General features: G+C 44.5%; 1 protein-coding gene across 1 annotated transcript in view; it reads left to right on the forward strand.

Annotated features, from left to right (window-relative positions):
• The first annotated feature begins 475 nt into the window (after window positions 1–475).
• The window catches only part of PSME4 (proteasome activator subunit 4), a 152,957-nt gene continuing 129,814 nt past the window's right edge, over window positions 476–23,618 (forward strand). Inside the window, exon 1 of the mRNA XM_073673591.1 lies at window positions 476–879. Coding sequence (XP_073529692.1) covers window positions 677–879 — 203 coding nt within the window. The 5' untranslated portion in view covers window positions 476–676. The remainder of the gene's footprint in view (window positions 880–23,618) is intronic.

Here is a 23,618-nt window from a genome sequence, read left to right on the forward strand (position 1 = left end):
GCGGAATTTCCGCAGCGTAAACGCTTGACAAACGCATGTATATCCGCACCCCATGGTCCCCAATGGGATTCCGCAAGTTCTATGCACATGCTGCGGATTTTTCCGCAGCGTTTATGCCGCGTTCAAAAATCCGCAGCATGTCATTTAATTTTGCGTTTCCGCAAGCGGAATTGCCTTTGTCCAATGCATAAAAAACGCAAGACAATTCCGCATGTGGAAAACGCGTGATATAAACGCGCAAAAAATGCGCGATAAACGCGTGCGGAATTCCGCATGCGTTTTTCCGGGAGAGGACTTGCATTTATGCAGCAGAAATTTTCTGCTTCATAAATGCAACGTGGGCACATAGCCTAAACAATGTGACATGCTGCACAGGCATCAAACACTCCGCATTGTGCCGGACAGCGCAGCCCCGTGTGTGAGATCTGTGACTACGGACAGCGGCGCCTGCACCAGTCATGTGACACATTCCAGCGTGACGTCACCAACCGAATTGCGAGAAGGGGCGGAAGTGACGTCCTGAAGCCCTCCCGGGTGACGTCGTTGCCCTCCCTTCAGTTGCTTCGTCACCGGTAGACTGAGTGAGGAGAGTTGGGAGAGGAGTGCAAGTCAGAGGCCGGCGCGGTAGTGACCCTCAGCAGCAGCGGGAGGAGAACGGCGGTAGCGGCGTCCAGTCATGGGCACCAGGGAAGAGAGAACGGAGCAGCTGGGCTTCAGACCCCAGAAGGAGATAGTGTACAACCTCCTGCTGCCCTATGCGGAGCGCCTGGACCGGGAGTCTAACGAGCTGCTGGCACAGATCAAGAGCAGCCTGGGCCGGGCCGTGCACCTCCGGGAGCTGTGGCCTGGGGTGCTGTTCTGGAGCCGAAAGCTGAACACGTGAGTGCTGGCATTGTGTCCTGTCATTGTGCTCTGTGCTCTGGTGTCTGCCCGGCACTGCCCCCCCCCCCCCCAAGTGCCTGCCTGACACTGCCCCCCAGTGCCTGCCTGGCTCTGCCCCATCTGCCCTTACCCATGGCGGCAGCTGCCTATTGGCTCCTCCCTAAACCGCTATCAGTTTGAGAATTGTTTGGCACTGTCACTTTGGCCGTGTGGTCCTCAAAGTGCAAGATCTGTCGTGTATCTGATGTGAATGACAACCAAAAAGATGGCGGAGGTTCTGCCTCTTCCATAAACCCTCAAATGGTTCAGAGCAGCAATAAAAATGCTAGCTTTTCTAGTTGATGCCCTGTATACACGATCTACTCATTGCCGGGGTCCCTGTTGTGTTGTAGATCAATATATTCCTTCCATGAGAGTTGGTGTGAATCGCTTTGCTCCTCCCAGTCCATCGGCCACAACCGTAATCTCTGCCCACTGGACGGTAGAGGCAGAACCACCACCACTTACTTTCGGCATCTGCGGTTCTTCCTTATGGTCAATGTATCTTGCTGAAAAGATGACTTTGCGCCAGGCTGACTAATCAAAAACAGAGTAAGGGGCGCTTCTCTCGGCTCTTGTCCATCTGTCAGATATTACTGTCGAGACCAATGGACTAGGGCATGCGAATCGCTTCGTACCAACTCTGTACTACTTATCGCAATAGGGTACCATTGACCTGTTCCAATCATGCAGCAGATGTGAGCACCTTACAAATCACCACATACCTTCATATTTATTGTTATATTATTATGCTTTGCTTATATAGCACCAGCTTTGCTTATATAGCACCGTCATATTGCACAGCACTTTACAGACCTCATCATCATTGTCCCCATTGGGGCTCACAATCTAGATTCTCTATTGGAGTGAGGGAAGAAACCGGAGAACTTGGAGGAAACCCACACAAATACGGGAAGAACATGGAAAATCCTTGCAGATGTCGTCAATGATGGGACTTGAACCCAGGACCCCAGCGCTGAAAACCAACAGTACTAATTACTGAGCCACCATGCTGCCCCTATAGTCAGACCTATACAGGGTTTAATCTGGGATTTCCCTCATAGTGAGCGGATCAAAAGCCCAAGCATACTACAGCTCCACATCAGGAGATTCCATCGATAGTCTGAACTTGGCCATCACCATCTACCAAATGATAGGACTATGGGTTGTCTGGACACCCTAGTGAACTATTCAGTCATTTTGATTCCTGGAGAACAAATATGGCGTCAGAGACTTGGGGATAAGACTCTGATTTTTCTCATATCTGTGCAGTGTCCATTTGTCATGACGGAGGGTCACTTTTTGGAAATTTGCAGATAGTATAACACTGTATCTTCCGCTTCTGTCAAATTGTTGCAAATGTTATCTAGTCATCTTTTGTTTCTTCTAGGTTTACAATTACCAAGGGTAAATGTTATAGGAGTAGAAAAGTTAGGACATCCTCTTTTCTGTATATTTGATATTTCATATGGACTGTGAAATAACTATTCCCACTCTGGAGGACTTGGTGCAAACATAGATTTTATGGTCACGCTGTCATTTCAATTGACACCTGTATTTCCACCTCTGTGCAACCACCTGCAGCAGTACAGCTGGGATATCAGCTCCGTGACCTAATTTCTCCTATTTAGAGAAGGTGTTGCTTTGATACAGGCCTTAGGTAGATACTGATTGTGTCCAGCTTAAAACATGGACACCTCTAGAAAAGTCAAAGGGAGGCCATGTAGCAAGTTTTGGACTACTTAATTGAAGCCTATGGCTCAGTCAGCATGTCTGATTTTGGGTTCAGCCAGAAGCCCAGACTGACTCAGAGCAGGTGTCCAGATGTCAGATCTTAAATGAATGTAGTTTTCAAATTGATTGAAAAGCCACAAGATTTGTGATAAAGCCACCGGAACGGTAGTCAGACGCTTCAAGTGACTTTATCCAAAGCTTTAGCCTCTAGACCAGTAGGGCAAATTCAGTTGTCCTTCAAACAACATTCCGTATACGTACCTTGAAGTGGGGACCTGGCTCGGGTCTCTTGACCCTAACTTGACAGTCTCATAGGCTTATGAGGCTGTGGAGTTCAAATGAGTCTTGTCCCTGCATCCATGAAGCTTTTGCAGCTTGTAGGTCTTGAACATTCTGCCATGTGTTAACGCAATGCAAGGTAGAAAGACATCCGTACTGAATAGGAGCTGATCTGCAGGACTGAGCAGTGATGTTACATCCCATACAGTTTTCATCTGGCCTTTGCCGGAGTTGATAACCGCTGATCATTGGGGTGGGAGGGTGTCTGACTCTGACCAATTTGATATTGATGACCTATCCTCATCAATATCATAACACTGGACAACCCCTTTAAATGGCATTCTTTTTCTCTTCTTAATTCCAGGTGCCATCTATGGGGTCTGGAGATTATTTTGGTTGTCACATTCAGCTTTCCTTGTATCATATAAAATTGAAACGCGTGTAGATACTTTGTACTGCCCTGATAAGGACATCTCAAGGACTTCTATTTACTGCGGATGTCTAATGTTTTTATATTCTTCTATATTTTATGCGGACGTCACGTTCCATCGCTCGCTGTTGGCATCCTATTGTCTGTTTCCCGTAGAAGTGTACCCTCCTTGGTATTAGCTAGATATTTTAGTCTGTGTGATGGATGTTCCTCCTGGTACATAGTATAAATTACTTTCAGGTTAATGTGGCCTCTAGAGGAGAATCCAGACTGTGCTGCAGGTATCTGCTCATCCTGGAGGATAATATGTTGATCTGCTTGCTACCTTGTCTCCATGTATAAGGTCACATCTCACTCCCGTTGTGTGATTCGATCAGTGACGGACACTGTATGTGACACACATGGGGTGACCTCTGTGCTGTCGTTTCTCCTGTTGCTACGCTGTCATTGTGTTTATCCACATCTAGTATTATTAGATGTCTTGTTTACGGAGGATCCTGTTCCTCGTGGAAAACATTTATCCCTATTTACTAAATCCAGGACATGTTCTAGTTCTGTTGCAATCATTGAATGACTTTGCAATGTGTCTGCTGAGGTGTAGGTCATTGTACAGTATATTGTGCCAGTGTTATCTATGCCGGGAGGATAACCTTACCGTCAGATGATGCAGGCCTGTGTATATTACCTCTGGATGCCGCACATTTTGCACTGTCATGTTTGATTTACTTGTACTTTTAGTGTTTGTGCCAAGAGGGTTTTATACCTTATGTAGGAAAGTTTTCCAACACAAGTGCTTGCATGGTGCACCATTGGGTGTCAGTCTCTCCCCACTGTCATTTAATGTTCATTTATTCAGAAAAATGTATATATGTAGCCTGGTTTAGAGTGAATATTTATGTGAGACACGGAAAGGAAAATCTTTACTTCATTGTGTCCCAGTTTTATTTCTCTAGCGACTCACTCCTATTTGCATAGCTAACTGTAGATGCTACTAGTACATACAGTAGTGAGAAAAACTAAGTACACCCTCTTTGAATAACAAAAAAATTTGGTTATTTGAAGATCTTAAAATTAGGCAAGTCAAACCTCCTCTGAACAACACATGAAAAAATTAGTGTCATTATTTAACAAAAAGTAAGCCAAATTGCAGAAAGCAATGTACTTTTTTTTTTTTTTAAGCATACCTTTACTTTTTCTATAGGAAATAAGGCTCATTCACATGTCTCTTTCTGACATACGAGTGCTCTCCGTTTTTTTTCATAAATAGCACTCGTCTATGGGGCTGCTCACGTTTCATACTTTTTCCTAAGACCAAGTGGCCCATGCAAAACGCCGGAAACATTTCCGTGAAAAAATAAATGTGACCGCATTCAGATGCCATCCATGTGCTGTCCATTTCTCACTGACTGATGAGAGGAGAAGCTGGAGAAATTTTTATATATATATATTTTTTCTCATCAGTGAAAAAAAACTGATGAAAATCACCGATGAAACACTTTTTGGACATAGAAGAAAAACGGATCAACGCCTGAATGAGGCCTAAACGGGGGTACGTAGCCACAGTTTGCTGATCTACAGCATTCAGCAATGTCTTCACCAAATGCCATCAATGATTGTGGAGAAGCATTTGTTGCTGTCCATCAAACAAAAAAGAAGCGCAATCAGCACATCCATCTGATGATTTTATGCTTTTTATTTCATATTTTTAAAAAATCTTTTTCACTTTGTACTGTACTTGCTAGCAGGGCTTTGGAATTGTTAAGCCAAACCTCCCTACTCCTCAATTTCCACGACTCAGACTCCCTCATACATGGCTCATGTGTAAGTGATAAATTTACTGTAGCACAGATTCATCTCAGCTAAAAGTCTAGACCCTTAGATCAGGAATAGGACCGACATTTATAGGACACTTCATAACTTTCCCAAATTCTTATGAAAAAATATTCCCCACAAACTGCATTGAACTACTGTACCCAATTTATTATATATTTTAGGAGTTGGTCCATTTTATACCGACTCCACGACTCCAACTCCACAGCCCTGCTTGCTAGTTCACTTAGGGACCTTGAACCTGGGATCATCTGATCGCTTGTTGTATGAACAGTATTGCTACCGTACTGCTGTGTATAGCGATAATCACGGTCTCCTATAAACGCCAGCTACAGACTGACTTTCAGTACCATCATGACAAGCACGGAGGCCTTCAGCAGACCCCTGGCTATCATGGCAACCCATCGCCACCCCACATTACCCTAATCGCTGGTGAGCCTGCCTGTTTGACAGCTCACAAGCGATCACATAGTGATACAGCAACGATCCCTGACAGGTCGTATCGTTGTCGGGATCGCTGTAGCGTCGCTAAGTGTGATGGGGCCTTAAGCGTTCCTCTGACTTGCCCTGGAGGCAGTAGCATTGAGAATTTTTAGATGGAGGTCCTAACAGGATTATCAATGTGTACATTTGAGTTGCTTTATTTTTGTTTTTACTGAACCATGCTTTTTGTTTTTTTTGGGGGGAGAAGTCGGGGGGCCATGCGTTGGTAATCCCCCGAAGCATATCCTGAAGATGGTGTTTTTCTGGAATTTTTGCTATTGTGGATGTCATCCGAGTGCAGTTCGATGGTTTCCACATGCCCATAGACTTGAATGCTGAGGGCGATCAATTTTTATTTTATTTAAATTTTCCCTCGACAAATTGGACATATGCACGGCCTCATTGAATAACATACGTGACAAGTGCTATCCGTCAAAACAACGGATAACCCTCTTCCAAGTTATACGGTCGTCTGCACGAGCCCTAAAATTGATGATATAGTCAAAATACTCACTTGCCTAATAAGTGTGCACACAGTGTACTTTTTATTCATACAGCACTGACATTGCCTAATATTTTCAGCCTAATTTTCTGATCTCCAAGATTTTGGCTAAAGTGAAAGCTCAGTTATAGGCAATTTCTTTCCTAATAGCTTCTACTCCGAGGTGTGTCTGCCTGTTGTTTCACAGAGAAATCCCTTTAAGGCCACAGCCCCACTGTTGGTATTTGGTCAGTATCTTCTCTCAGGAGTGGGCGCCAGGTGAGGAACATTCAGAGAAAAGGTATAATAGAAACAAGTCACCAATTCTGCATTCTGTCTCCGGCGTGCGCAACAATGAAGTTTGGTCCCCACTTCTTCCCAGATAGCAGGATGCCGTGAGGAAGCGGGGACCAAACCTTATTGTTGCGCACACTGGAGGTCACTGGTGCGGAAGTCACAATGACTACCGGCGCCTGCGCACTTGAGCAGATCAGTAAAAGAGGGCAGGGTGAAAAAAAATGTGCCTTAAGCTATAGGCGCATTGCGCATGCGTGGGATGTGCAGCCCTAGACTGCATGTCACAGAGGGGGGATATTTAAATTAAGCATATAGGCGGGCATTTCTTAGGAAAAAGGATTTTCTAAAAAGTAATTTCACACCCACAAGACTTCTAATATGGGACATACGGGTAGGTATAGACTTACAATTCTATCACCTGTATGCCCATATTAGCGGTCTGATAGGTCCCAGGGGGGTGACAGATTCCCTTTAATGACCAGGCTAAATTTTTTAAATTTGACCAGTGTCACTTTATAAGGAAATACGGTAACTCTGAAACGCTTCAACAGATCCCAGTGATTCTTAGATTGTTGTTTTTTTTCATGACACATTGTACTTTGTTAGTGGTAAATTTAGGTAGATATTTTTCGCATCTATGTGTGAAAATATCTGAATTTTCGCAAAAACTATATCACACAAATGAGTTAATAAATATAATTTCCTACATGTCTACTTTACATCAGCATAATTTCTGAAACCTCATTATTTTTGTTAGAAAATTAGAAGGGTTAAAAGTTGATCAGCAATTTCTAATTTTTCCAGCAAAATTTACAAATCCAATTTTTTTAGGGACCACATCACATTTGAAGTGACTTTGAAGGGCCTATATGACAGAAAATGCCCAAATGTGACACCGTTCTAAAAACTGCACCCCTCAAAGTGCTCAAAACCACATTCAAGAAGTTCATTACAGGAACTTAAGCAATGTGAAAGAAAAAATGAACATTTTTCTTTTTCCCGCAAAAATTTTACTTTAGCCCTAAATTTTTTATTTTCACAAGGCTAACAGGAGAAAATGGACCCTAAAATTTGTTGTGCAATTTCTCCTGAGTACGCTGATACCCCATATGTGGAGGAAAACTACTGTTTGGGCGCACGGCATGGCTCAGAAATGAAGGAGAGTGACGTTTTGGAATGCACACTTTCATGGAATGCTCTGCAGTCATATTTGCAGAGCCCGTGATGTGCCTAAACAGTGGAAAAAAAACCACAAGTTACCCCATTTTGGAAACTTCACCCCTCAAGGATTTTATCCAGGGGTATAGTGAGAATTTTGAACCCACAGGTACTACACAAAATTTGATAACAATAGGTCGGCATATTGACAATTTGTTTCACCAAAATGTTATTTTAGCCCCAAATTTGTAATTTTCACAATGGATGATAGGAGAAAATTGACCCCATAATTTGTTATGCAATTTCTTCCGAACGCAATGATACCCCATATGTGGTAGGACTAGGAAAGGAAAGAGCGCTATTTGTCTGGAATAGATTGTAAATGCCTTGTCGCATTTGGAGAGCCCCTGAGATGTGAAAACATCAGAAACCCCCACAAGTGACCCCATTTTGGAAACTAGACCCACTCAAGGAATTCATCTAGGGTTGAACTGAGCATTTTTAACCTACAGGTCATTCTCAAAACTTTATAACTTCTAGATGTAAAAACAATTAATTTAATTTTTTCCACTAAAATACTGTTTTGGCACCAAATTTATACTAGGAGTAATGGGAGTAATTGGACCCCATAATTTGTTATGCAATTTTTACCAAACACAATGATAACCCCATATGTGGTTGTACACTACTGTTTGTGCACATGGCGGTGATCGGATGGGAAGGAGCGCTACTTGGCTTTTAGAATGCAGTTTCCATTTTAATAGATTGTGGTCTCCATTAGCCGAGTCCATGAGGTGCCAGAACAGTAGAAACCCCATCCAGGTGACCTAGTATTGGAAGCTTCACTGCCTAAGGAATTCATCTAGGGGTGGAGTGAGTATTTTGAACCCATAGGTGCCTCACACAATTTTATATCATTGAGACGTGGAAATATGACATTTTTGTGGTAAAAATGTATTTTTTGTATTTGCTGCAAATTTGACAGGTACACAAGGGTTAATAGGTGAAACTGGATACATTTATATAAAAAAAAAAAATATTTACCGTATTTTTCAGACTGTAAGACGCACCTAGGTTTTAGAGGAGGAAAATAGAAAAAAAAATTAAGCAAAAAATGTGGTCCTGATGCACTGTTATGGGGGAGGGAGCCTACTGCTGACACTGTTATAGGGGTAATGTCCCCCAATTCTGTTAACCCCCATCCTAGTATATATGGCCTCCTCATTCTTATACGTGGCCCTCATCCTGGTATGCATGGCCCCCCTCATCCCTCTTCCTTGTATGCATGGCACCCTTCATCCCTCTTCCTGGTATGTATGGCACCCTTCATCCCTCTTCCTGGTATGTATGGCACCCTTCATCCCTCTTCCTGGTATGTATGGCACCCTTCATCCCTCTTCTTGGTATGTATGGCACCCTTCATCCCTCTTCTTGGTATGTATGGCACCCTTCATCCCTCTTCTTGGTATGTATGGCACCCTTCATCCCTCTTCTTGGTATGTATGGCACCCTTCATCCCTCTTCTTGGTATGTATGGCACCCTTCATCCCTCTTCTTGGTATGTATGGCACCCTTCATCCCTCTTCTTGGTATGTATGGCACCCTTCATCCCTCTTCCTGGTATGTATGGCACCCTTCATCCCTCTTCCTGGTATGTATGGCACCCTTCATCCCTCTTCCTGGTATGTATGGCACCCTTCATCCCCCTTCCTGCTATGTATGGCACCCTTCATTCCTCTTCCTGGTATGTATGGCACCCTTCATCCCTCTTCCTGGTATGTATGGCACCCTTCATCCCTCTTCCTGGTATGTATGGCACCCTTCATCCCTCTTCCTGGTATGTATATGGCCCCCCTCATCTTGGTATGTATATTGCACCCCTCCTCACGCTGCACACAAAAAAAATAAACAATTATACGCACCTCCTCTCTCCTCCAGTGCTGCGTCCTGCTCTGCTGCCGACAGGGATCTCACGCCGGGACTAGCACTGACCATTCATTCTCCTTAATAGCGCGCACACTGTTCCCGCAGTGCGTCTCCTGCTGCCACTCTGCGGTCTGTGTGCCCGCTATTAAAGACCATGAATATTAACTACAACCCATGGGGCATTTACTGAAGGGTGTAAACTGTCATGTACAGCTGATATTTGTGGGGAATTCAGCTGTGGGGCTACTCTACACTGTTATTCCTCAGCGTCGTTAAAAAGCAGCGCTGAGGAATAAGTACTCTTAACGACCGACATTAAAAGGCGCTTCAGCGGTCGTTAAGGAGTTAACAAGTGGTCCAGGAATGATGCATCTCTGACTATTCCTAGGTGGGTCTCTGCCAGCTGCTCCACACACTGCTCCCATGGACTCACAGGTCCCACCATATAACCACACATCAGGAGGGACCTGCCAGTCTAGGTGAGCGGTGCCGGTGAAGCTGCCGGGGACCTGCTGGAGACTGTCGTGTGACTAAAATTCTGCGTGGTTTCAGAGAAAACGTAATTTAGAGTAATATACAGCTGCCATAACTCAGTGTCAGCCAGTGTCTGATTGATGCTGCTTGTAGGTTGGGCAGAATAATGCCCTTTAAAATCTGTTTTGGTTGCTTTAATTGTGTGGCATGTGCAGGGATTTCTGCAAACACAAATATATTCTCCAATAGATCTGCTGTGTGTAAACATAGCCTTAGATGCCAAACAATGTCTGTAATGTTTCTGCAGGAATTCTTACATTAACCCGATGGTCAGAATAAGTTATCACCTATTCACAGAAGAGGTGGTCATTTCTAGATTGTGGATCACCGATCCCCATAATAGAGCACTTTTTCCCCTTTAGAATATAGCAGCAATGCGCAAGCTCGACAGCTTCTCCATTCATTCCCCAAAGGGCTTGAAGAGTGCAGCTTTCCCATAGAGAATGCTGGGAGTTAAGATTTCATACTGCCACTCCATTCGATATTTCAATATGGGATAAAAATGTCCCGCTCTGGCAATTGGGTGGCGCAATGCTCGGAGCCCCACAGTCTAGAAGTTGTCACCTGTGGATTGGTGATGACTTCTTCCAGCTGGACAACCACTTTTAATTCATCCTTTCTGAAAGTTGGAGGTATAGCATGGGTTGACAGGGCTTGAGTGCGCTTTTTGACGTCACCAGAGACTCAGTCGACTGTTACACGCTCTAATTGCATTCAGAGCACCGATCTTGATTGACAGCGCTCACTTTCCTGCAGTGAGCTCTGCCTGAACTCTGTCCGTGGGACCCTGAGGGTATGTGAACATGGTGCGGATTTGCTGCCGTTTTGACGCAGCAGAATTTTGTGCACCATTTCCGCACCTAATATGCAAATTAGGTTAATTACTGTTTTTTTTATGCATGTGTTTTTCATGTCTTCATGTTGACATTTGCAGAGTTTCAGAGAATAGTTTTTTTTAAGCAAACTTTATTGATCATCATGTAGCGTTTTTGTGTGCGTTTTCGCTGCAGAAACGCTATTGAAACACACATGCGGATTTTCCTCATGTAATGCAAGTCTATGGGGGACATCTGCATGCTTTTCCGCAAGAGAAATTGACATGCTGCGGTCTGGAAAGACGCGCCTCATGTCAGTTTCCGCGGGGTGCACAAAAACGCATAGTGGGCATGAGATTTCTAGAAATCCCATCCACTATGCTGTAACATCTGACCGCTACGGTTTTGATGCTGCATAAAAACGCAGCGTCAAAACTGCAGAAAATCTGCACCGTGTGCACATGCCCTGACAATGAAGGAGCCCAGTATTCTCTCATCCCTGGCTCCTGGCTGCAGTTTCTGCTTGCTACACTGTTGCTGGATGGGTATAAAACAAAAGGATTGGGCTTTGAAACGCCATCTGACCAAACCTTTTTTTCTCATGACATCATCTGTTGGGAGGAGGACCCCATACCCCATGTTTATGGGGTCTTTAGGCTGGTTTCACATGCAGCATAAAAATTGCAGTTTGAAGCCGTCCTGGGAATTTGCAATTGGCATGTGCCTGCTGTGGATTTGGATGCGGTCAGTATTTTTTCACTGACTGCACATTGATACAATCTATGGGGCTATTCACGTCAGGTTTTTTTCTTATTGTGTATTATTTATTTATTTTTTGAGCAAGAAAGAAGTATGACATGCAGATGGTAGAAACGGACACATGGGCCACGCAGATGAAAAATGGATCCTGCACATTGATGGAAATGGATTCTTTTTTTATCGGACATGACCTCCCCCTCCCACCCCCCTTACTCTCCTCCTACTGAGGGAGGTTATGATCTACCATACTTATTATCAAGAGACCGTTCTAGAAACCAGGCACCCCCTGTATGGGTACTGTCCGATAAGTGATGGGCCTGTCAGAAATATACTTTGCAAAATTTGAAGTACTTTTCCTTTAAATGGAAAACATTAACAAATAATGGAGTTAGGCAGCTACTGTATATCGGCAATACTATTACAGGTGCATCTCACTAAATTAGAATATCATCAAAAAGTTAATTTATTTCAGTTTTTCAATACAAAAAGTGAATAGAGTCATTACCAACAGAATGATCTATTTCAAGTGTTTATTTCTGTTAATGTTGATTATGGCTTACAGCCAATGAAAACACCAGTCATTATCTCAGTAAATTAAAATAATTAACAAAAAACACCTGCAAAGGCTTCCTAAGCGCTTAAAAAGTTCCCTTAGTCTGTTTCAGTAGGCTCCACAATGATGGGGAACACTGCTGACTTGACAGATGTCCAGAAGGCAGTCATTGACACACTCCACAAGATCCCAGAGTTCTAATTTTCATTTGGAAATCAAGGTCCCAGAGTCTGGAGGAAGAATGGAGAGGCCACAATGCAAGCTGCTTGAGGTCTAGTGTGAAGTTTCCACAATCAATGATGGTTTGGGGAGCCATGTCATCTGCTGGTGTAGGTCCACTGTGTTTTATCAAGACCAAAGTCAGCGCAGCCGTCTACCAGGAAATTTCAGAGCACTTCATGCTTCCCTCTGCCGACAAGCTTTTTGGAGATGGAAATTTCATTCTCCAGCAGGACTTGGCCCCTGTCCACACTGCCAAAAGTACCAATACCTGGTTTAAAAACAACAGTATCACTGTGCTTGATTGCCCAGCAAACTCGCCTGACCTTAACACCATAGTGAATCTATGGGGTATTGTCAAGAGGAAGATGAGACACCAGACCCAACAATGCAGACGAGCTGAAGGCTAATCTCAAAGCAACCTGGGCTTCCATAACACCTCAGCAGTGCTACAGGCTGATCACCTCCATGCCACGCCGCATTGATGCAGTAATTGATGCAAAAGGAGCCCCGACCAAGTATTGAGTGCATTTACTGAACATACATTTCAGTAGGCCAACATTTCGCATTTTAAAATCATTTTTCAAGTTGTTATAAAGCAGGGCTCGACAAACCCAGGCGCCTGGTCGCCAGTGGCGCCTAGAAAATGTTGTCTGGCGCCTAGAAAATGTTGCCTGGTGCTTGAGGAGTTGAGAAGAAAATAAAATACTCTCAATCCAATCCCACCTCCTGCACGGAGTCATCCAATCGGAGGTAGCAGGGACAGTATCGCTCAGGCCGCCTTCTCCACTTTGCTCCGCCCCCCCTTATGCTCCGGGACTGGACAGGGAGAGTTGGGTTACGGGGGAAGCAGGGCCGGCGTCAGCACCCGGCGTACCCGGGCAAGTGCCGGGGCCCTGGAAAATCAGAGGGGCCCAGCCGCCCACTCACTGTCGGGGCCCGGGCCCACACACCCACCCGCCCACTCACTGTCGGGGCCGGGCCCACTCACTGTCGGGGCCGGGCCCACTCACTGTCGGGGCCGGGCCCACTCACTGTCGGGGCCGGGCCCACACACACACCCACCCGCCCACTCACTGTCGGGGCCGGGCCCACACACACACCCACCCGCCCACTCACTGTCGGGGCCCTGGCCGCTTCCTCGGCACCTGTTCAGGGACGCAGGCGCTGCTTGATTGCCGGCACTTCCCCCAGACATGGCCGCGCGCTGTCCGGCTGTGTCTGCTAGTAATGACACGGCAGGGTCGACGGCACTGCACCTTTAATTGTGCTTGTGTGTCGCTCCTGCTGCGTCATTACTAGCAGACACAGCCGCACAGCGCGCGGCCATGTCTGGGGGAGTGCCGGCAATCAAACACCGTCGGAGCGGAGGTCCTGCACAGATGGGCGGGAGGGGCCCGGACCCGACCGCAAGTGGGCCCCTCTGATGTTCCAGGGCCATGAAGTCTGTGACACGCCGGGGGCCCTGCACTGCCCCATACCCGAGGAGCTGCTGGACAGGACACTGGACCGGGGACAGGTGAGTGAGGCTTCCCCAATCCCCATATTAAAAATATTAGTAATGGGTCTGTGTGAGTGCATGTATGTGAATGTCAGTGTATATGACTGTGTATATATATTTGTCTGTTTTATCTATGTGTATGTCTGTATGTGTACATATGTCTGCGTACCGTGTGTGCGCGCGCGCATATGTCTGCGTACCGTGTGTGCGCGCGCGCATATGTCTGCGTACCGTGTGTGCGCGCGCGCATATGTCTGCGTACCGTGTGTGCGCGCGCGCATATGTCTGCGTACCGTGTGTGCGCGCGCGCATATGTCTGCGTACCGTGTGTGCGCGCGCGCATATGTCTGCGTACCGTGTGTGCGCGCGCGCATATGTCTGCGTACCGTGTGTGCGCGCGCGCATATGTCTGCGTACCGTGTGTGTGCGCGCGCGCATATGTCTGCGTACCGTGTGTGTGCGCGCGCGCGCATATGTCTGCGTACCGTGTGTGCGCGCGCGCGCGCATATGTCTGCGTACCGTGTGTGCGCGCGCGCGCATATGTCTGCGTACCGTGTGTGCGCGCGCGCGCATATGTCTGCGTACCGTGTGTGCGCGCGCGCGCGCATATGTCTGCGTACCGTGTGCGCGCGCGCGCATATGTCTGCGTACCGTGTGTGCGCGCGCGCGCATATGTCTGCGTATGTGAAGGATGAGGGGGCAGGCTGGGCCATGTGTAATAAATATATATATATATATATATATATATATATATATATATATATATATATATATATATAATATTTCTCCGCCGTATCTGTGCATCATGAATCGTGTATGTGTTAAAAGGGCCCACTGAGACTCTTTCGCCCGGGGCCCAGAAAAACCTGGAGCCGTCCCTGGGGGGGAAGGATCGCTGTGGCCGGGGGCCCGTTCTCATCTCCCGCTACCTGTGTAAGTACATACAAAGGCCGTGCTCCCCGGGGAGACGCCGTGTGTGAGGGGGTCTATATGTACAGTTTGTCAACAAAAAAAATTCTGGCTCCTAAATTTTTTGGCTGGCTCCTAGATTCTGAACAACTTTGTCGACCCCTGTTATAAAGTATTCTAATTTACTGAGATAATGACTTTTGTGTTTTCATTGGCTGTAAGCCATAATCATCAACATTAACAGAAATAAACACCTGAAATAGATCACTGTTTGTAATGACTCTATATAATATGAATTTCACTTTTTGTATTGAAGAACTGAAATTCACTTTTTGATGATATTCTATTCTAGTGAGATGCACCTGTATTTCTGCAAGTTCTGGCTCCTCTTTGTTCTCGAGTTTCTCGACAGTCAGCAGTTTCGTAGTGATGCCCCCCTACTATACAGAGACATGTTTTATTGGGTCTGTGCCTGTCACAAACACTGTCTGTACCAGTGACCTGGTGTATTCACCTCACTGATGTGTCAGACGTCACCTGATTAATGGCCTAAAGTGAATGCGTTTAATGACGCGGGATAGTAGGAATTTTAGTTTAGTGGTGACATCGGGGAGGTAAGATGTGCCTTGCTTGTTATCCTTCTTGCAGGGCTTTCCTAACATTGAGACTTCCGGCCTGCAGTAATCCATAGTATCTTCTTAACCCGTTGAGGACGCAGCTATTTTGTGCTCTGAGGACAAAGTGATTTTGTTTTTTTATCAGTTGCTTTTAGAGAGCGGAACCTTTTAAAATGTCTGCCATAGCTGTAAGAGGACTCCTTTCTTGCAGTCCTAGTTGTATTTTTAAGTGGCAGCATGTTTGGGATGATCTTAGATTTTTCTTAATCCTTTTTATTTGTGTCCGTGGTAAAAACATTTGCACCATTGTCTTTTTGGGTATGGTTACTACGGCCTTAACCATGGCACTATCTTTATTGTGCTGCAGGTCGATAATATGCCATACCATATATCTGTTTTACAGAATATAAACACTTCTTTAACATAACCATTTTGTGATGCCATATTGTGTTACCCCATCAGCATGGCATAAAGAAGTCATTATGTCACCAGTGCGATGACAGATGGGAGTTTTCTCCCTTCGTCTAATTGCTTAGTTGCTGCAGTCCCTTTCCACTCTGCCATGTAATGAGTTGAACAGCCTTGATCGGAGTTGTCTCCAGTCCTGTCCGTTCCAGCAGAGTGATTGAAGGTGATTCCTAATATTTATGACAGATTTTGTCAAGGTTTTATGGTGGACTTGTTTTCTTCATGATTTAACATGGCAGCACAATGTTGATTTTCAAGGAAAGATGATCCACAATTGTGCAATACATTGTTATAGAAGGTGGTGTTCCTTGCAGGCACAGCTATATTTCCATTGTGAGGATAGTGCTACTCCTTGCAGGGCACAGCTGTACTTCCATTGGGAGGATAGTGCTACTCCTTGCAGGCACAGCTGTACTTCCATTGGGAGGATAGTGCTACTCCTTGCAGGGCACAACTGTACTTCCGTTGGGAGGATAGTGCTACTCTTTACAGGCACAGCTATACTTCCCTTGGGAGGATAGTGCTGCTCCTTACAGGCACAGCTGTACTTCCATTGGGAGGATAGTGCTGCTCCTTACAGGCACAGCTGTATTTCCATTGGGAGGATAGTGCTACTCCTTGCAGGCACAGCTGTACTTCCATTGGGAGGATAGTGCTGCTCCTTACAGGCACAGCTGTACTTCCATTGGGAGGATAGTGCTGCTCGTTACAGGCACAGCTGTACTTCCATTGGGAGGATAGTGCTGCTCGTTACAGGCACAGCTGTACTTCCATTGGGAGGATAGTGCTGCTCGTTACAGCCACAGCTGTACTTCCATTGGGAGGATAGTGCTGCTCCTTACAGGCACAGCTGTACTTCCATTGGGAGGATAGTGCTGCTCCTTACAGGCACAGCTGTACTTCCATTGGGAGGATAGTGCTGCTCCTTACAGGCACAGCTGTACCTCCATTGGGAGGATAGTGCTACTCCTTGCAGGGCACAGCTGTACTTCCATTGGGAGGATAGTACAAACTCCTTACAGGCACAACTGTACTTCCATTGGGAGGATAGTACAAACTCCTTACAGGCACAGCTGTACTTCCATTGGGAGGATAGTACAAACTCCTTACAGGCACAACTGTACTTCCATTGGGAGGATAGTACAAACTCCTTGCAGGGCACAGCTGTACTTCCATTGGGAGGATAGTACAAACTCCTTGCAGGGCACAGCTGTACTTCCATTGGGAGGATAGTACTACTCCTATGTGGCTTCTTTTTAATTTTCACTTTTTTTTCCAGTAGTGAAGCCTATGAGGATACACATAAAAACCGGTACGGACACTTTTTCTGTGTTCGGGTAAAAAAACGCCAGGGGCCAAAAAAAAAAAAAACCCACAGAATGCTCACAGTTTTGAATGTTTCATATGTTTTTGTGACTTACAGCCAAATTTTTTTTGCTGTAAAAAGGCAGAATAAAGTGTTTACACATTGCATATTTGCTGTGTGTTTTGCCTCTTGGAAAATCCACAGCATAATATAGTATCAGCTAAGTAGTGTATTTTAACAAATCTACATGTTTTTGATCATTTCTGCACTGTGAGGCAGTGAGAGGAATCCTATACGAGGGTCGTTGCATGTCCCCCAGGATGCGCATAGAAACATACTGAACCCACTGGAGAGTGTTGTAACCACAACTGTGGCTGTAATGACCACGCAAAATAAAAGGAAGTGTGCCCTTGGTCAAGCTATTTGACCAAGTCAGATATAGGAAAACCATACATGGGCTTTTATTTTTGGAGAGTCTATAGGAAGGTAGTGGGACAGATCTCACCCTCCACTCCTGGTCTTGCAAATGGCCCGTGGCCACAATTCCCATTCAATCCTGCAAGTAAGAGTTAGGTGAATCAGTGTTGGTTTGCAAGCAACAGAGCAGGAGGCTCTGTATATGCCTGTCTGTGTGAGCCTGAACACAGACCAGAAAAGCCATACCGCACCTGTGAGTTATACAGAGGTGCCAGCAATGGACTGATACAGACGTTCCGGCTGCAAACCGGAGGATAAAGTTTGGATTTATTTTTCAAGTTGGCAAATAAAGACATTTAAGTTGAACTTTCTTGGGTCACTGCCTCATTACCGCACGGACCTGAAAGCCGCTGCCTTACAGCAGATATACATTTTTAAATCTGCAGCATGTTGATTCTTTGTCTTGCAATTAGCCCTGACATGCTGAATATCAGCTGCTAGTTCAAATCATTGCTGACCGCCCATTTTTGTCTAATCAGTGATTTGAAGTTTATCACAATTTCTGAGGTTTTTTTTGTCCACTCGCTTTGAGGATTAACCACAGATCTGGAGAGTTTTCTGTCCATGGACCCAAAATTTTAATGTTTTGTTCACCTAGCCACTTGGTTATCACTTTGGCTTTGTGACATGGTCTCCATCATGCTGAAGAATGGCATTGTTCATCACCAAATTGTTCCTTGATTGTTGGGAGAAGTCGCTCTTGGAGAATGTATAGATCCCATTCTGTATTCCTGGCAGTGTTCTTAGGCCATGTGCCCATGTAGCGTTTTTACGGCCTCAAACGCTTGTAAAAACGTCTGCCATGGAAAGCAATGTGAATTCGGATGTGCTGTGCACATGATGCGCTAATTAGCGCGCCGAATTCTCATTGCGTTGCAAAACGCAGCAAGACCATTTCTACCGCGATTACGCAGCAAATTTGCGGCCATTGAGTGACATTGAAACGCAGCAAACCCGCAGGTATATGTGGATTTGCTGCGTTTCAATTAAATTCAATGGCCGCGAATTTGCAGCGTAATCGCGGTGCGTGTGGTACCCAGGATGAAGAGGAGACCAACTCCTCTTCATCCCGGCTACCACACGGTGTGAAAAATAAATAAAAAAGTTAAAAAAAAAAAAAAACCTGTATACTCACCTCTCCAGTCTCCTCCAGGCAACGATCCTCTCTCTTCGGCGTCCCGCGGTGTACTGACAGGACCTGCGTTGATGTCATTTAGTCAGTTGATGATCACGCGACCCCTGACGTCAGCGGTCAGGTGATGGTCGCGTGACCATCAGCTGACTAAATGACGTCATCGCAGGTCCTGCCAGTACACCGCGGGATGCTGAGGAGAGAGGATCGCTGCCGCCGGGTGGGAGGAGACCGGAGAGGTGAGTATACAGGTTTTTTTTTATTTTTAACTTTTTATTTTATTTTTTTTTACTCACTATAGATGCAGCATTTAAAGCATCTAAGTTGGTCACACAATATAAATCCATGCCAGTTGCATGGATTTATATTGTGTGACCAACTTATCAAGCACTTTTCCAAGTGATGCTCAAAATCGCTTGGAGAAGTGCTTGAAAAAAAACTCTTCTCTCTGGCAGAAAAAAACGCATGTAAATCTGCATGCGTTTTTTTCTGCCAGAGAGAGGCAAAAACGCTCTGCATCAAATCTGCTACGTGGGCAACATTGTGAGAAAGCCCCTACACATGAATGGTCTCAGCATGCTTTAGGCGACGTTCGAAGTTGAGTATTTGGTGAGATTTTTACATCCATTTTTTGTAAGCCAAAACCAGAAGTGGAACAATCAGGGGAAAAGTATAATAGAAACACGTCACCACTTCTGTATTATTTTTTTTGTTTTGTTTTGGCTTACAAATGTTAAGCTTAAAAACTAAGTCAACGATCGAATACTTAATGTGTGCACGCAACCTTACTGTTGGTATGACACGGAACTCATGGTAGCGTTCACTTTTTCTCCGGACAACTATTCTTTCAGATGTCCCAAAGAGTCAGCAGGGGGCTTCATTGAAGTAAAATAACTTTACCCCAGTCATCTACAGTCTAATTTCTGTACTTCCGGCAAAGTTGTTTTCTCTGAAGCCCCCCTCAGACATTTTGGGACACCTGGAAGAATAATTGTCCGGAGAAGAAAAGATCCACTATACTATGAGTAATGTCATGCCTACAGTAAAGCATGCGGAAGACCTTTCATGTGTGAGCTCTCACAATTGCAGAAGTCTTGAAAAATAGGGGTCAACACTGTAAATTTTCAATCTTTGCATAATCTTGATGTATTTATCAATAAAAGTTTTAAAACGTTATGAAATGCTGATAATTGTACTTCAATAACTGGAGAAACATTTGAATAATAAATCTAAAAGCACCGAAGTGGAAAACTGTTAGAAAGCCAAAATTTGTGACAGTCTTAAAACTTTTGTCCACCACCGCACATTGTGTGTGGTTGTGTAAAGATGTGTGGTGGTATGTGTGTGTGTAAGTAAAATATATATATTTATATATATTTTTTATACTATACATATACACTACCGTTCAAAAATTTTGGGGTCATTTAGAAATTTCATTATTTTTGAAAGAAAAGCACATTTTTTTTTCAATGAAGCTAACATTAAATTAATCAGAAATACATTCTATACATTGTTAATGTGGTAAATGACTATTCTCGGTGCAAACGTCTTGTTTTTATTGCAATATCTACATATGTGTATAGAGGTCCATTTCCAACAACCACCACTCCAGTGTTTTAATGGTACATTGTGTTTGCTAACTGTGTAAGAAGGCTAATGGATGTTTAGAAAACCCTAGAAAACCCTTGCACAAGTATGTTAGCCCAGCTGAAAACGGTTTGGCTGATTTGAGAAGCTATAAAATTGACCTTCCTTTGAGCTAGTTGAGAATCTGGAGCATTACATTTGTTTGTTCTATGAAACTCTCAAAATGGCCAGAAAAAGAGAACTTTCATGTGAAACTCTACAGTCTATTCTTGCTCTTAGAAATGAAGGCTATTCCATGTGAGAAATTGCCAAGAAACTGAAGATTTCCTACAACGGTGTGTACTACTCCCTTCAGAGGAGAGCACAAACAGGCTCTAACCAGAGTAGAAAGAGAAGTGTGAGGCCCCGCTGCACAACTGAGCAATAAGACAAGTACATTAGAGTCTCTAGTGTGAGAAATCAACGCCTCACAGCTCCTCAACTGGCAGCTTCATTAAATAGTACACGCAAAATGCCAGTGTCAGCGTCTACAGTGAAGAGGCGACTCCGGGATGCTGGCCGTTAGGGCAAAGTGGCAAAGAAAAAGCCATATCTGAGACTGGCTAATAAAAGGAAAAGATTAATATGGGCAAAAGAACAGACATTGGACAGAGGAAAATTGGAAAAAAGTTTTATGGACAGACGAATCAAAGTTTGAGGTGTTTGGATCACACAGAAGAACATTTGTGAGACGCAGAACAACTGAAAAGATGCTGGAAGAGTGCCTGACGCCATCTGTCAAGCATGGTGGAGGTAATGTGATGGTCTGGGGTTGCTTTGGTGCTGGTAAAATGGGAGATTTGTACAAGGTAAATGGGATTTTGAATAAGGAAGGCTATCCCTCCATTTTGCAACGCCATGCCATACCCTGTGGACAGCGCTTGATTGGAGCCAATTTCATCCTACAACAGGACAATGACCCAAAGCACACCTCCAAATTATGCATGAACTATTTAGGGAAGAAGCAAGCGGCTGGTATTCTATCTGTAATGGAGTGGCCAGCGCAGTCATCAGATCTCAACCCCATTGAGCTATTGTGGGAGCAGCTTGACCGTATGGTACGCAAAAAGTGCCCATCAAGCCAATCCAACTTGTGGGAGGGGCTTCAGGAAGCATGGGGGGGGGGGATTTCTCAAGATTACCTCAGCAAATTAACAGCTAGAATGCCAAAGGTCTGCAATGCTGGAATTGCTGCAAAGGAAGCATTCTTTGACGAAAGCAAAGTTTGAAGGAGAAAATTATTCTTTCTAATAAAAATCATTATTTCTAACCTTGTCAATGTGTGGACTATATTTTCTAATCATTTTGCAACTCATTTGATAAATAAAAGTATGAGTTTTCATGGTAAACACAATTGTCTGGGTGACCCAAAACTTTTGAACGGTTATGTATGTGTATATATCTATATCTATCCAATTTTATATAGCTATATATTATTGCACACCTTTTAATCACTGAGTTCAGGTTTTTCTTTCAGTCCCATTGCCACAGATGTCCCATTTCCTCATTGTAAGGACTTACTGATGATACCAGTGGGTCCCGTAATAGGCCTTGGAAACCAACCTCAATGCTAGATAACAAACCATGTGTAGTGCTTACTGCTTTGAAGCTGATGCTGGAGAGGTTGTCTCCTAATCCTGGCCACTTGCTCTTACTAGCTAGACAGTCAGCAGTGGTTGGTCTCCTAGGCAATGAGCTGTTAACAAAAGAACTAGTAACTTTTTCAATTTACTGCCGTTCTTTAGTTATCACTTTTATAAGCACTATCCAACTAGAAACAGGGAACAACTATTTAACAGGTTTTCAAAAGAAAAAATGTGGAAACAGAGGAATGGAAGCATGTGACCCAGAGAAGCAGGAGGATCGAGAGGCAGTCAGCACCCATACTGCTCAGGAACCAGTACCAGGCTCTCTCACAGGAGCACCATGAAGAAATACAGCAAGATAAGACTTTGCCAGCAATGAATAACCTTGTAAGCACTCAGAATCCTCCTGGATGGAGAAAGAAGAATGTTGTGAAGAAAAAACGGAGAGTGGTGGTCATGGGGGATTCCCTGTTAAGAGGAACAGAGGCCGCTATCTGCAGACCAGACATAACCTCAAGAGAAATGTGCTGTCTTCCAGGAGCAAAAATTAAAGATGTGTCTGACAGGATATCAAGACTCTTCAGACCTACAGATCACTACCCATTCCTGCTAATACATGTGGGGACAAATGACACCGCAAGAAAGGACCTGGAAACCATCTGCAGTGACTTTGAAGACTTAGGCAAGAAAGTGAAAGAATTGGGAGCGCAGGTGGTCTTCTCATCCATCCTCCCAGTGGATGGCCATGGAACAATGAGGTGGAATAAGATTCTACAGGTGAACAACTGGCTACGTCGATGGTGCCGTCAACAAGGATTTGGATTTCTGGATCACGGAATGAATTACCTATACGATGGACTACTTGCTAGAGATGGGGTGCACCTTACGAAGACTGGAAAACATGTATTTGGAAGTCGCCTTGCTACACTCATCAGAAGAGCTTTAAACTAGAACAATGTGGGAAGGGAAGCAAAAGGCCAGAAAAAGCCATACAGCTGACAAATACTATTGAGATCTCTGCTACTGGAAGTGGAAAGGAAGAACAAAGACAAAACAATTTAAATAATAAAAATATGGGAGGAAGAGAAACCAATCACAAACTAAAATGTTTTTATACAAATGCACAAAGCATGGGCAACAAACAAGGAGAATTGGAACTACTAATGCAGGAAAAGAAATATGATGTCATTGGAATCACTGAAACTTGGTGGGACGATACACATGATTGGAATAAAAGGCTAAAAGGGTACAACTTATTTGCAAGAAACAGACTTGATAAACGAGGAGGAGGTGTCGCATTGTATGTTAGAAAAGCGTATATCTGCACAGAGATTGAAGCTTCAGAGACTGGGAGTTCTGTGGAAACTGTTTGGGTAAGAATACAAGGAGAGAACAACGGAAAGGACACCATTGTAGGCATTTACTACAGGCCACCTGGGCAAGCTGAAGATATGGATGAACTCTTTATGTATCAAATGACCAAGTTCTCAAAAAAATATGACGTAGTGGACATGGGAGATTTCAACTATCCAGACATTTGTTGGGAATCTCTCTCAAGTAAAACTAACAGGTCAAG

This window comes from Phyllobates terribilis, unplaced genomic scaffold (assembly GCF_046119375.1).
Source record: "Phyllobates terribilis strain yellow unplaced genomic scaffold, ASM4611937v1 Scaffold_3__8_contigs__length_932513732, whole genome shotgun sequence".
In the NCBI taxonomy this organism is placed as follows: domain Eukaryota; kingdom Metazoa; phylum Chordata; class Amphibia; order Anura; family Dendrobatidae; genus Phyllobates; species Phyllobates terribilis.